We start from the raw sequence: 15,208 nt of genomic DNA on the forward strand, positions 1-15,208 counted from the left end.
TGTATGTATTTAAGGTGTAGAGATTTTAAGTATGATTCAGAAGGGAGTAGAAAAATTATTACAGCTGGAAAATATATTTTGAATTCTAAAATGAACACTATGTCTTTTTTTTCCCTTCCATGCATTGCACTAGAGACACAGCCCAGTAAGTACAAGATTTTATATTTTTGCCTATTGACTTAAAAAAAAAATAATGACTGTCATGTTTGAACATTGATTTTAAAATATTTATTAAGTTTTTTAAATTAGCGAGTCATAGTAAGTTGCTTTAGGTGTTAATAGTTTAATATTTGAAGACATTTTATTGAATGTTAAAGGTACATGCATTACTATTCTTTACTAGAAAACAAACTACTGCAAGTTTTTTATATATTTATATGTAAATACAGTTTATATTTGAGCAGATATACTAAAACAACTTAAAATTAGGTTCCCAGTATTAATGTTTTACTAAATATTTATTATCAAATTAAATTATTTGTTTAATGGCACTTAGTCTTTGCATTTCTTTTTTAGGTGCAGATGAATCAGAATTCATCTAGTAAGTTTGACATTTAAATTGATTATTTTATGTCTATTGAAATTTATCAGGCAATTTGCTAATAAACTTATATCCTTACATATGTAGTTATAGAAATAATAGTCTTTTCTCATCATGAGCCTTAAAAACCGACTTAAAAGGATACTTATAACAGAGGACAATTTATATTATTTTTTACCATTGAGACGTGCCTGATACTTTAATATATGGCTACCTTTTTCTGAAATCAACAAAGCCAAAGAGTAACCTCTGATTAAAAATGTTAAACTATTTGTTATAACTTTGCCTTGTGAGCCAGAGGCATTTATAAGATGAGTAAGCTTTAGCTTTACCTATTATTAAGTCATATCACAATTGCAATTTCTATTATGTGATTTTTAGTATAGCAGTTTAATTATATTGAAAACATTTTTGGGTTAACACCTTGTGCTGAATTTTGCATTAAAATTAACAAGAGTTGTGGGAAAAAGTTGAGGCAGCTCACTCAAAAGCTATGCAATTTTGTAAAAATGCTTAATAAAAACTTCAATATTAATCTTAAAAATTCTACCTCAATTAAAAAGACCTGTTAAATTCATGATAAATACCAAATTAAAAGTAGGAATTTTTTAAAAAAGGAATGGAGAGTAGCTTGACAATAGGGGATGTGAGGAAAATGAGGATAAAAGAGGCTACCGACTTACAGATGAGGCAAAAATGCAAAAAGAGAACAGCACAGTAAGCGCTTTGAGGCAGAACATGCCAAACTGAGCCAAATGGGAGAATATGGTATTAATGGGCATCTTGTACAGTGTGGTATTCCTCATAGTTTGCTGCAGTTACCTCTGTTGATGTCTTTTACATTCATCAGTTACTGCTTGATGATGCAAAACATTAAGTTGCAGAGCAAATTGCTTATGAACCAACATGACTTTTATATTACTGATGCTTTTCCCCTGTGTACTAGTTGCTTATGAAATGATTCACAATACAATGCAAAAGGTAGCAAAACAGACTATCTTGTAAATAAATGACTGTTGGCTCTAGGTTGTTATACAAATTTTAATATTCTATAAAATAGGATGTCCTTCGGGAGTTGCAAACTACTTTTGGTCAATATAATAATCACTAATAATCTGAGAACTGGAAAAATGCTTTCACGATTCATCAGTTAAAATTCTTGAGCAATACTTGCATGTTTAAACATTTATTCTAATTTTTAAAGTTACAGCCTATATTTTTCTCCTCTGAAGAGCAGTTTTAATAAATGTGAGAGTTTAGTTGACTTACATAATTTCTCAACAAAGATGTTAGAAGAAATAAAATTTAGCAGGAATTCAGCTATTAATATTCTTAAACACAATAGAAAACTTATTAAAGCCTTTTCTTTACTTCATATTTATTTATATTTTATTAATTCCAGAATTTTAAAATTGTTTATAGCGAGATGTGTACATTGTTTATAGTCATTAAAATATTTATTGCCAATTATGAATTGTTCATATTTTAATTCTTTAATTAGGTGAAGAATTAACAAAATCAAAATCATTTGCTGCATCCAATGAGTAAGTTCCACATTAAATTTTTTAAAAAGTACTTTATTTTTTTAGAGCATTTTTAGGTTCACAGCAAAATTGAGTGGCAGGTACAGAGGTTTTACACGTACTTTCTGCCCCAACATATGCTCAGCCTCCCCCAGCAAAGTAGCACATTTGTTACAGTTGATGAACCTACCTACACTGACACATCCCAGTCACCCAAAGTCCAAGGTGTAAGTTAGTGTTCCTTTTCGTGTTATACATCCTTTGAGTTTCGACAATGACGTATCTACCGTTGTATATAAAATAGTTTCACTGCCATAAAAAGCCTGTGACCTTCACTTGTTTATTCTTCTCTTTCTACTACATTAACAAATTTTAAATATTTTGTTTTTTAGAGTTTTATTATCTTTGCTATTTCAATTCTAGTAGGGTATTGTTAATTATCCTGTCTTCTAAACGGTCAGATGCCATGTGGATTTTTTAGTTGTTTTAATTATTTCTCATTTGACAGTATTCTTTTTATAATGTTAACAGTCCATTCAACTGTATTTGGCTTTGATTGCCTCACCACTTCTAAATGATACTATCCCAAGTTCATACATGTCTGTATTTCAACCAGTTATTCTCATGGAAATTTTCTTACTTTTTTCCTTCACTTTTGGGTGTGACCTTGTAAAATAGACTGTATATTTCATGAACTTTAAATTGAGGAAGTGTCACAAGTTGAAAAAGCAGAAGGATGGAAGGCATGTTGCCAGGTGTTCTTAAAAAGAAAAAATATTTTAAGCCAGTGTTGCATGGGTCCTTTTTCATTTCTGTATCAATGTTTTTTTCATGAATAAAAGTAGGCTTAATTAATGGATAATTAAATAATAAATGGGTAGTTTAAAATTATTAGATACTTTGAAGCTATGCACTAATTGAGTATAGGGTGGTGTTTTGATTTATAATTTTTAAAGATAAGTTTTTTAGTGTTTTAAAACTTTGTTTTTAGGAATCATTTATGCAGTTGTGACTCTTAAGCTTTATCATACAGAAGTAGTGTGTATCCATGTTAGGTGCATGTTGAGATACTAGATATGTGCTTGTAGGTAGTTATAATGTTTTTATTATATAGTGGGCCTGTTTTCTAAGATTTTGAAAAAAATATTTAAAAAATGACAGTTCGATAACATTAAAATATTGTTTTAATTAGGGATTAATCTCTTTTTTACCTTAAATATATACAATTTTTGTCTGTCATACCTCAATAAAGCTGGAAAATGTTAATTTAAAAAAAGTGGTGGCAAAGGTCAGGTGCTCCTCTAAATTAGGCATCTTAAAAAGGGGGGTATGATTAAAATGGAAAAGAGAAATATTCATATAACAGTTTGTATTAAAGAGCCAAGAGTTGAATCCAGAGAGTAAGCAGTGCATTGGATTCCAAGAGGTCAGTAGACAAAAATCTTTGGTTATGCAGCATGTTGAGTTTTTTGAAACTAGAATGTTGATGTTCTTGATGATTTTTTCCATAGTCTTGGTTATCTCTTATAAAAAGGCATGTATGACCCAAATATTTTGCCAGAACACCTTAGTGGCCCAGGCAGTGGATTGCCCAGGGAGCAGTCCTTCCCATGCATGATCTACTGCAATCATCTGATCTTTGAGGTTTATCTCAAGTTGTTGGGCTTACTTCTGTCCTTGAGAAGTACTTTTTAAAAAATCCTTGACCTTTTTTCTTTTTCTTTGAAAATAAGTATGACCTTATAAAATTTCTACCTGATTTCATATCACTTAAGAAATTTTCTGTCTGAGACTGGATGCTAGGACGCAGACCTAACATTGTTGTAGAATTAAGTATCTGTGTGTCCTTAGGCAGCTCATGTAAAGACTCTGTGCTGCTTTTCTTCATTTGTAAAGCTGAAATCATTTCCATTCTGACAACCCCTAAAATTGTTAAGAGTTTAACAAGGTGCCATCAGTGGAGATTAATCTCTACCCTCCTCTGCCATCTTCATTTAATTGTAGATTCTACTTATAGCAGTTTACAAATATTGGCTTATTAAATTTAAGTTTCTTCACATATTCCATTGGCACAGTATCCAACTTTTTAATTAATGTGTTGAACTATTATAATTATCTGAAACAATAAGTGACGAGATTTTATACTAATAAAATACCCCTTTGTTAAAATTCTTGTTTTTAAAATATGGTAGGAAAGGGACCAGTGATTTACTTGCTTGGGACCCCCTGTTTGGACCATCTCTTGATTCATCTTCAACTTCACTAACTTCATCATCATCAGGTAAATACATATACACACATATATTTTTTTAAACTGAGGCATGCAGTAGTTACTTTTTTCTTATTGCTTTATTCATCACTTTGTGTTGTACTTAATAATCAAAAAATTGTTTAACTTGTCCTCTGCTCATATTGCCAGATAAAAGTGATTTTATACTGGGTAACTTAGCCTAAAGACCCCATGGCTTAAACAATAAAGTTTATCAAATAACAACTTTTTTCATTTATATATTTATTTCTAGGCATCATTCCCATATTGATGCCCAAATAATTCTTACAGCTTGTAGATAAAATTCAACTACATAGACGTACATTAATGTAACCACTCCTTTCTTGATAGACATTTAAGTTACATCTGATTTTCTAGTATTATGAACAGCCATGAATATAACAGATTTTGTTTACATCTCATAATATTCTTCTAATAATTTTTCAATATGATATTTATCAGTCACAAGATATTATTATTGATACTTATTGCCAAACTGCTTTCCAGAAAGGTTTTAGCACTTCCCAAGCAATATCTGAAAGGACTTGAATGCTTTGTAGTTGTTTTGGCAAGAATATGCTCAATTTCTCTTCAAAATATGAAGTCCCATTAACCAACAGTCAAAGCGCGAATCAAAAGTGCATGTTTAATAAAACCACACTGCTTGTTCAAAGCAAGAAAATAAAATCACTTTCAGTTGATCTTTAAGCTTCTCTGGGATTTCAGAGATGTAATGCAGTGTTTGGGGGTTAAGGGAGTGCTGGAATGATAGGGAAAGAACTGGAATTGATCGAGTTCTTGCTGTGTCGCTCTGCTAGAAGCGATGCACATGTTATTTAATTTCACCTCATTTGCTGCTGCATGAAGTTGTTTTTATTGTCCCAGTTTTATAGATGAATAAAGTGAAGCTCAGAGGTGATCTGGAATTTTTCTAAGATCAGATAGCTAGGAAATGATGAAGAATAGATTTAAACCTGGTTAAACCTGGATCTTACTAATTCTAAAATCTTTTGCACTCTGGCAGAGTAACAAAACAATAAGCCTATGAATAATAAACACTAGTATTTAAAATTAGACTGTTTAGAAACTAACATTAAAAAGACATTTTAATTGGATTTTAGGCAGCCTTTAACCCAAAACAACTTGGAATTTTGAAGGGAAGGTGATCTGTACCTAATATTTATAAAACAGCAACAAAAAGTTAATAGGTAGTGGAACATATCCTGAAGTGTCATTATAACCTTTCTCAATGGGCACTTGTTACTATTTAGTTTTATAAAACTAACCTTACTAATGCATTGTATCAGGAAAGTAATTATATAGGAAAAACTGAAGTTTTTAAGATTTTGTTTTTGTTTAGTAAGAATATCAGAGTAGTGTTTTGTATTTAAGCTAAAGAAGTCCTAAGCAGTGTTTTTCAATTTTGTTAATATTCTTTTATGAATTATTGTATCAAATTTTTAATAAAATTTTTCACATTGATATCACAGAGGCTTTAGTTAACTCTGTCCTTTATTTCTCACTATTTTCTTTGGTATCGTCTCTTCAATAAAGTTCTTTTTTCCTATTGCTACCTGTTTAAAGAATGCTTTACCCATATCAATTACAATTTCACGTAAAAAAAAAATGACATTTTCATTCAGCGGTCATTCGATGTTTAGGAGCTAGGATATGATAAAACATTTATAAACCTTTTGCTAGTTTTGAGTAATTAAAATGACATTAACCTGAAACAAGATGATAACTGGCTATATAGAGTTATATTTTAGTTCTAGAATTTTCCTGTTGCTTCTAGTTTTCAATTGTTTTCTTCTCCTTCAGGTGATTGTGAAGAGCGGATAAGGCACTCTACTTTCATTCCCACTGATTTAAATGTCTAGGTGTATGATAATTGAATCTTTATTTGAAACCAACTCAGATTCTTGGTCTAGAAAGCCTACCACCACTACACTTGTCCACTAACTCTCTATGCTCTCCTTCTGTAACAGCACCAGCAGAGGATACAGATAGTTTCTTTTTGCTTCATGGTTGCAAAGTCAGTGGATTTCTTTCATTGATGAGCTTGTTATAAGTTCATTACCAGTGGAGCTCAGGTAGTGTTCCAGATATTGCACTGTAAAACTGAAAATGCCTTCAGGTTTCCTGATGCTTTGGATGAGAGATCTTCCAAAAGCTACATCTCTGAGGATCAGAGTGACCTTTGGCATAACATCATGTCGTGAAAAATTACTGAAGAGGCTAAAAATGCTGATTTTTCTTCTACATCATCATCATTGCTTCTGGATTTTAGATTAGTATCTTTTTGTGCAGATAAAGAATGGTATGAGAAACATGCATTGTCTGTTCCCCTTAGGTAAAGTCAGAGGGTAGATCTAAATTAGGTCTTATCTCCTATGCTTTTACAGGTCACTTCCTATTTCTTGAACTACTACATCTAATAGACATTTTTTTGGAAGTGAGCTCCATTATCAACACCACCACCACCACCACCACTATCAAAACACACAACTAAGACACTTAAGTTTATAAAAAATTATAGTAATATCCTTCAGAGGCTTCTAGAAGCAGTACCTATTTGGCATATGCAGATATTCATTTATAATACATAAATTTATTATTAGTTTATAATTAATAGATTCATTTATAAACGGTGGTGTTGAGTTTTGTTACTAGCTTTCCTAAAAAAGCAATTTCTGATTATTTGAAGGATCTATGCTTAACACTTCTTGGTTTTGAGTCAATCTAAAAGCCATTTGGAAAGGCCACTTGATCAATAATGAAGTTTCAGATGTAAATGCCTCTATTAGTTAAGCTGTCTCACAGGTTTGAAATAACGAGTATTAGTCAGTGCTGGTTTCATTGATTATGAACATATCTTAAAAGTAAATGTCATAGCACAGGGAAGTGTTATGGTTCTCAGGCTGGCGCATGTTTCTTCCAATGTGCAGCTTAAAATAAGAGGGCAGCATGAAAGAACTCGTGCTGATTGGATGAAGGCAATAGCTTTAAGAACTAAAGTTGATTTCTTACCAGCTTTCTACTTTTTTCCTTAAGCAGCCTGAACTCTGCTTACATCTGTTATCCCTTCATGTGCTTTCTAAATGATTTCATAACCCCATGGCATTTGCTTTCACTCCTGTGTGACTACTTTTTTTCTTTAGATCTCTTCCTACCACCTCCATGCTCCTCCTTTTTATGCCTCCATTCCTCCATTGCTGACCAAGGGCCCCCAGCTTTACTATTTGTTTCCCCATGTATATACTCAGGCCCATTCATATATTTTCAACTTTGTACATCTATAAACTTATAGAACTTACTGAAATATATTTCTTCGCATTCCTATTATATTCAGTCTCTTAATTATAGCCCCATCTTTTAGAAAGGACCAAAGGAATTTAAAATTAATTTAAGGATGATTTAAACATATTTGCTCTTATTCTTCATTCTTGCTTTGATTACACTAATACATTTGTGACTTTTGATGCTGTACACTTGAATTCCATTCATTAATTTCTACCATGATGAGTTATTTTTAATTAGGAATACTAAGATTCTTATTTCTGATTTATAAAATTGCAAAATTTGCAAATGGTGTTAAAAACAGTGAACACTAAATTTATATAGGATTTAGGGAAAATTAAGATATTTTCAACACTTACCAAAAATTAGAGTGATTTAGAGACAATTTTTTAGTAAAGATATTTTTAATACTATTAGTTCACAAAAAAATGTTACAGTGTGGTTTAATGTAAAAGTCAAATTACAAGTTTAATCAAGGTAAGTGTTTTATTTAGAGTTCATATTATTTTTCTTAAGGTGTTTCAAAGGCTTGGTCTTGCATTATTGTCTGTAAAGTAGATGTATGAGCAGTAAACTAAAGACCTGAGGCCTTAAATTGTTTACACCAGTTAATTTATTAGATTTAATTTTTGTAGATATAAATAAGTGAAATAGAAAAACAATTTATATTTTGTGTCAGTTTTATCGAAATTGTAATGATTTTTTTTCCAGGAATAATATTGGTGACTTTGCAAAAAGCATATTTGATACGTTCCCAGTATTTCACCAAATATCTGTAATTACATTTTTTAAAAATTCCTGAAAAATGAGATTTGAATCCTAACAGTTCCTCTATAATAGAATGTCTTTATGTAAGGATTGCTACATACTAATGATTTTCTTCAAATTTTCTTTTTCCCCCCACCAGGCAGGCCCACAACTCCTCTTTCTGTAGGCACCATTGTCCCACCTCCAAGGCCTGCTTCCAGACCAAAGCTTACTTCAGGCAAACTCAGTGGGATTAATGAAATAGTATGTACTCACGTGTTTCTTTTTTTTAATTACAACTGTTTTGATTTAAGATGCAAATGATATCTTTCTATATACCCCTTTAGAGTTGAATGTTTGGAATTTTCTACTCGATTCTTGCAAGTATAGAAAAGTTTTCCCTAACAGTACTTCCTTCTCTCCCCTATATTACCTTAGTGATCATACCTGTGGAGCAAGATATTGTTCAGTTGGAAAGAGATTTCCTGAGAAAGTTGGCACTTTATAAAAATACTATTTAGTACCGAATGTTTCACAGTTAAGAAGCACTTTTTATGTAATTCTGTGTGAAGGCAAATATTAAGAAGTGTTAGTCCTTAGTGCCAGGCGAGTCCTGGAGGGCATCTGGTCCAGCTTTATTTTGTATATAAGGAAACTGGAATTCACATCACTTGATTGTCTTGCACATATTAAGTGCATATTGCTATAAAAAAATAAAGCATTGGTCTTCAAAAGTTGTCAGATAAAGAAATTTTATGGGTTTTATTTAGCGTGAGGCTCTCTCAAACAAGTCTTTACCTGTGATCTATTCTGTTTTGCTTCATCTTTTACACTAATTGCCAGAATTACATTTCTAAAAGTCAAGCTTATTAATCTTTTTCCCCTGATATAGATCTGCAGTGGTTCTAACTGAATATACTTGGTTCTTGATGATAAAGTTGCCCCAGTAACCTACATTACCAAGCTAACTATCTAGCTTTCTCCTCTTTATAACCCAGGTTCCGGCCACTTGAAACTTTCTACTGTTCCCCAAATACATCATGCTCTTTTATACATCATGTCTTCTTCTTATGCTCCCTCTATTTGAAATGCACCTCAGTTTTCTTTAAGACCAAACTAATTATCACCACCTAGGTAAAACCTTCTTTGACCATTACTCCTCCCCCAGTAGATTTAATCATTCTCTTCCTATACCCATATGCTTTGTCACAGATCACATTGTATTTCTCTTCTCCACCGCCACCAGCCATACTTTGTTTGCTTTAGCCAATTTCATATCCTTAATACTTTGCATAATACCTGTCACATGGTACATAGTTAGAAAATATTTCATGAATAAAAAGGTTTGAACACCAAATATTGAAATGGTGATGTCTTTTACTCACTGTCCCAATGAACAGACGTAGTGGAAGTGAAATGAAAAACTACAAGCTGCCAAGTAGTTGGTTATTATTTAAGTAATATAAAATTACTACATCTTAATAACATGAATTTTTTTCTTGATTACAAAAGCAGTACATAATCATGTTATAAAATTTGGAAAATAAACACAGAACATAAAAATTCCTTCTATATTTTTATCACCCAAAGATAACTACTGTTAACATTTTTGTATATATCCTTTCATTATTTTTTGAGTTTATTTATCCAGTGGCAGTAAAATAAGAGTTGTTAAAAGCACAAGTTTATTAGCCGCTAATTACCTGAGGAACATTAGCAAGTTGTTTATTTGGAGTCTCAGTTTCCTTCTGGATAAAATGGGTATAATGATAATAGGTTATTGTGATGCTTAAATAAGTTGGTATTAAACACTTAGAACATCGTCAAGGTAAGTAATTGCTCAAAAAGTTGCTATGAACAATATGTGTATGTTTTTAAGTAAAAGGTCATATCATATATTTTATTTTTTGTTCACTTGAAAATATTTTGGGAGTGTCTTTTTTGTATCATAAATTATTTCATGGTTTTCAAACGTCTTTAAAGTGGTAGAAGTTTTTGTCTAATAATAATCTTAAGTTGTAAGTCTATTAAATAAGTAAAAGTGGGACTTTTGTAATTGAATCCTTCACATCACAATTCACTTCCTGCCCCAGCCTTGAGAGCCTTCTAGCAACCACTCTGAAGGCTTCAGGGAACCTCCTGGAAGTGGCTGCAGAGCATAATCTTATCTTCTACACCATTGTCAGCATTAAATTTCCAAAAGTTTTCAGAAATTTGTTTGACATTGTTTATTTCCACGTTCTCATTGTAAATGTCTTAATGAATTTTCTTATGTATTTGCAGACATTATTTTCTTAGTAAAAATTTAAAAAGTGAAATCCATGAGCTAAGTGGTATGTGCATATTTAAGACCCTTGATGATTGTTGCTGTATTGCCCACAGAAAGGTGGTGCTGATTTGAATTCTCTCCAGCTGTACATTGGAGCGCCCTTTTCCTTGTATACTTGTATGTGCATTCTTCTCAAAGGGTCTATAACCACACCCTCCTCACATCCCTGCAGAGAACCTCTCATTGTTCTAGAGCAGTAGTTCTCAAAGTGTGGTCCCAAGACCAACAGTGTTAGCATAACTTGGGAACCTGGTAGAAATTCAATTTCTCTGGCTCCACCCCAGACAAATCAGAAATTCTGGGGAGTGGCCCAGCAACTGTGTTTTAACAAGCCCTCCAAGTGATTCTGATACATGCTAATGTTTGAGAACCATTGTTTTTAAGCAGTGCTGTCCAATAAATACTGCAAGTGACATATTTAAAGTTTCAAGGAACCAATGAAAAAAGAAAGTGAAATTAATAGATTTAACATATCAATATAAAAATTGAGACTTTACTTTTTTGTGTGTATACTGTCTTTAAAATCTATTGTTTTATAGTTCATCTCAAATTTGAACTAGCTACATTTTCAGTATTAGTGGCTACTGTACTAGACAGTGCCATTCTAAAACAAGAGAAAACCACTTAAGAGCTGTTTTTGCCTTTCCTAAAAAATTGTGAAGTGCCCATTCTAATTATAAATTGTAAAAATGCAGCCAAATTATATTAGTCATAAGGCCATGTTGCCACAGGAGAAATGTCTCCTACAGTAGTGGATTTCAAGACTTTTTCCAATCTTGTAAGTTTCAAATCAGCTGTTGAATGTAATATTTGTTTGGCCTCACATTCAACATCTACATACAGATACAACTGCATTTTTACATTGTGCTATATTTTCCAGAATAATGAGTCATCAAAAAGCCCTTCTCTGGAACTAATAGTTTAAAAATAGTTAAATGGGAGGTGGGGTGGGGGGCTTAATAAATGTGAAACACTTTGGGCAGTATTTTCTAATTTTTATAAAAGTGTATATCTGTAAATTTACATTCATGCAATGAATAATTGACTAATTTTAGTGTATGAATGCTTATAAAGTTTGGTTTTGCTTTTTTTCAAGTCCCTCAAATAACAGGACAGGTATAGTGTCTTTCTTGTTTACTGCTTTGTATCTAGTACCTACGCCATGGCTTGTCACATAGTAGGCACTAAATAAGTACTGTATTTCCTTAATACTTTTATAAGCAGGAAAAGATTATTTTTAATTAAGCTAAATATGCCTTATTCTAAAAAGTGAAAGACCTCAGGAAGTATTGCTAATGTATTGTTGGAACAAGTAGGAATTTGGAAGGAAAAAAATTCATTCACCAAGGTAAAAGATAAATGAATTGGAGTTATAGTTTTTATATTTGTTTTTATGTTTAACTAGAAAGTATTTTTTATATTTGTTTTTATGTTTAACTAGTAGGATTAACATTTTCTCAAATCCTTTGCATGGCATTAACTTTCTCAGTGAGAAAGCATTAAAATGAATTACCAAGGAAAATGTGGACAGATTTGTAAACACTAAAAGGGCAAGCAATATTTAGGGAGAAAACTATTTGCAGCAAATAAAGCAAAGGGTTATTGAAAGCTCGGGTAATACTAAGACCTCTGCCAAACTAAATCAGACAAAGCTAATACATATAACTCATAAAAGGAAAAATGCCAATTTTATTTTTATCAAATTAGCTAAAAGTTAAAATTTTTTCGCCCTCTTCTGTGGCTCATCTATTCACTGCTGGCAAGGGTGCAGAGAAATATTTTCTTGTATTTATAGGCAGACTGGTAAAGTCAGTAACCCTTTTGGGAAGCAGTTTGGCAGTGTCTGTGAAAAGATTTCATAGTGTTTAAACATTTAACTTCTGAGAATCTAAAGCATACTTTTTGAAATACAGAAAATGTTTTATGTACGGAAATTCTCTTGACAGCATTTTGTAAAAATAGCCTTTTCAGCTTTTAATATATTCTCAAAAATTATTTGACCTGTGGCATCTCTAATTTTGAGTTATAAGAAAGTCACACAGTAAATTTAGTTTAGTTTACCTGATACTTAAAAATCTTTTTTGATAACAGAGGGATTATTTTACCATTTTGATAACTTTTTTGTTTTTAAGCCCAGGCCATTCAGCCCACCTGTAACTTCCAATACCAGCCCACCTCCTGCCGCTCCTTTAGCCCGGGCAGAAAGTTCTTCCTCTATCTCATCTTCTGCTTCATTAAGTGCTGCCAACACTCCAACAGTAGGTAAGCGATTATCATCAATTACATGTGAAAGTTAAAATCTAATGATCAGGCTGAATTTTTTGATATTTTTAATGGGCTGGTGAATTTAACATTAGAAATTTTGGTTTTCTGGAAACACTCCTGGCATTATCAAACGAGCCACATTTTCCTTTTCTTTTTCATAGTTTATATTATTTGAATAGGAGAATTTTAAGCATGGTTGGCACTGTTAGGAGTACATCAAATTTATAAACTACTGACCAATATAAATACTGTAGTTGAAGACAAAATATAATACAGTCCTTTCTACTCTGAATTGATACTTGCATTCCTAAGAAAGTCTGTGTTTTAAAAACAACTGATTCAATGAAAGAGGTTTATGCTTGCAATGAATTATTTTTTTCCTACAAGAATTTAAATCATAAAGATTTAAACGTAGATATTAGGGTATAGCTATATAAACCTAAACCTCATCAAACATTCAGTATTACATATAGATTTTGCTTGAGATTTTTTTGTTACCTTTATCCAATTCTTCCTACAAATTCTTATTACCTTTCTCACTTTTTGTTAGTACAGTAAACAAAGTACAAAGACACTTAAAGCAGCTGTTTCAGGAGCAACAGCTTCTCATCAAAATTATAACTTGTCCCCATTGCTGTGCTTCTAAGTAGTAATGGGTTTATCCTTGATAATGTAAATCATTGATTTGTATTAACTAAGCATAAGTCAGTAGTGCTCAAAGTTTGGTCCTTGGACCTGCAGCATCTGTCTGTATTACCAGGAAACGTATTAGAAATGCAGACCTTTTAAACTAAGCTTTGGGAGTGGGGCTAGCAATCTTTGAATAGGCCTTTGAGGTAATTCTGATGCATGTTAAGTTTGAGAATCACATCCCTAATTAAGCTGATTTAATTATAAATCTAATTTTATTTGTCAAAACTCAACATGGGAGAAATGTGTATTCTGTGTCTGGCCATTGTAAAAATGGCATAAGTAATATAGGCTAAAATAAGGTAAAAAATGATTTCTAAATGTCCAAATACGTTATTTTACATATCTTTATGAACTTAGATATATTGTTTACATAAAGGTAAAAGAAAAACTTAAAATTTGACTTTTTGTTTTAACAGTACTTTATTCTTATTTTTTGTTTGTATATGTGGTTTTGTTAATTCGTTTCTGCAGAATCTACATTTTAGCCATAAAGAACATAGATGGGTCCTATTAGAAATCAAGCAGGTAGTCTAAACCAAAATTGGCTTTTCCATTATCTCTGTATTCAGAAGTTTTCCTTTTTGTGATGTAAACTTTACTTTTGATTGAGTTGGTACATATGTTTTTCGTTTGAGTCAGTGTGGGCAATAGGAGAACCAAGTAGGTGACAGTAATGACATAGGCAGGATGTATGTAGATTTTGTACAATAAAGGTTCTTTAAATCTACCTAAAAATTCTCTCTTTATCATGGTGCTCATTCAGCTGTGTTGAGATACAAATTTTTGATTCTTCTTGTTTCTTGAATATCTTTTCCTGCAATATTTTGTTTTATTTAAATATGATAGAAGATGATAATTTGATTGGAACACTCTCTGAAATTGAAAAGCACTGTGAGACTTCACAAGGTATTGTATATCGAAAGCAAATGTATGTGTTAACTAATGATTCTAAAGTGTACCTAAAATACTTTATCTAATTTTTCCTTTTCCAGCAATGTATGGTGTCTCAGAAATCAAGAATAACTCTAAGGTTTAACGATCTCAATTTTATACTAATTATGTCCAGTTGCTATACAGAATCCATTGCTATCAAGTCTCCAATTATAAAAACACAATATGTTTGCATTGTCTTCCATCTCCCTGCTCTTCTCTCAACATTGAGAAATATCAACACATCTTAAACTGTCAAAACTAGAGATAAAGTGATAGAAAAGAAGCAGCAACACTATGTCAGTTAAAAAATAATTTCAGTAGCTAAACTACCAGAGCAAAAGCTGTCATACGAAAACCATGCATATAGTGAGTTGAAGTTAGAGGCACAGAGATAGGAAATAGTTGGGAGTGAGCCTCTTGTAACTCCTGAGCCAAAAGGAATTCCACAAAAATATCCATTGACTGTTACAGGAAGGTACCCCATACCCTCAACATTTTTTTTTTGAAACATACAATTGTTTAAATGTGGAGCAATTAAACCAAAATTGGAATGCAAACTATCTTTATAAAGAATACAATGAATTTTTTATTTCTAAAGAATAATTCTG

General features: G+C 31.9%; 1 protein-coding gene across 4 annotated transcripts in view; it reads left to right on the top strand.

The window, feature by feature from the left end:
* FCHO2 (FCH and mu domain containing endocytic adaptor 2) overlaps positions 1-15,208 on the top strand; it is a 105,190-nt gene that overhangs the window by 71,105 nt on the left and 18,877 nt on the right. For all 4 annotated transcript variants that reach the window (XM_039870194.1, XM_039870197.1, XM_039870195.1 and 1 more), the window contains exons 14-19: positions 134-145; positions 517-541; positions 2,043-2,085; positions 4,257-4,345; positions 8,541-8,644; positions 12,842-12,971. In XM_039870194.1, coding sequence (XP_039726128.1) covers positions 134-145; positions 517-541; positions 2,043-2,085; positions 4,257-4,345; positions 8,541-8,644; positions 12,842-12,971 — 403 coding nt within the window. The remainder of the gene's footprint in view (positions 1-133; positions 146-516; positions 542-2,042; positions 2,086-4,256; positions 4,346-8,540; positions 8,645-12,841; positions 12,972-15,208) is intronic.

Source organism: Pteropus medius, unplaced genomic scaffold (assembly GCF_902729225.1).
Source record: "Pteropus medius unplaced genomic scaffold, Ma_sr-lr_union100, whole genome shotgun sequence".
In the NCBI taxonomy this organism is placed as follows: Eukaryota; Metazoa; Chordata; class Mammalia; order Chiroptera; family Pteropodidae; genus Pteropus; species Pteropus medius.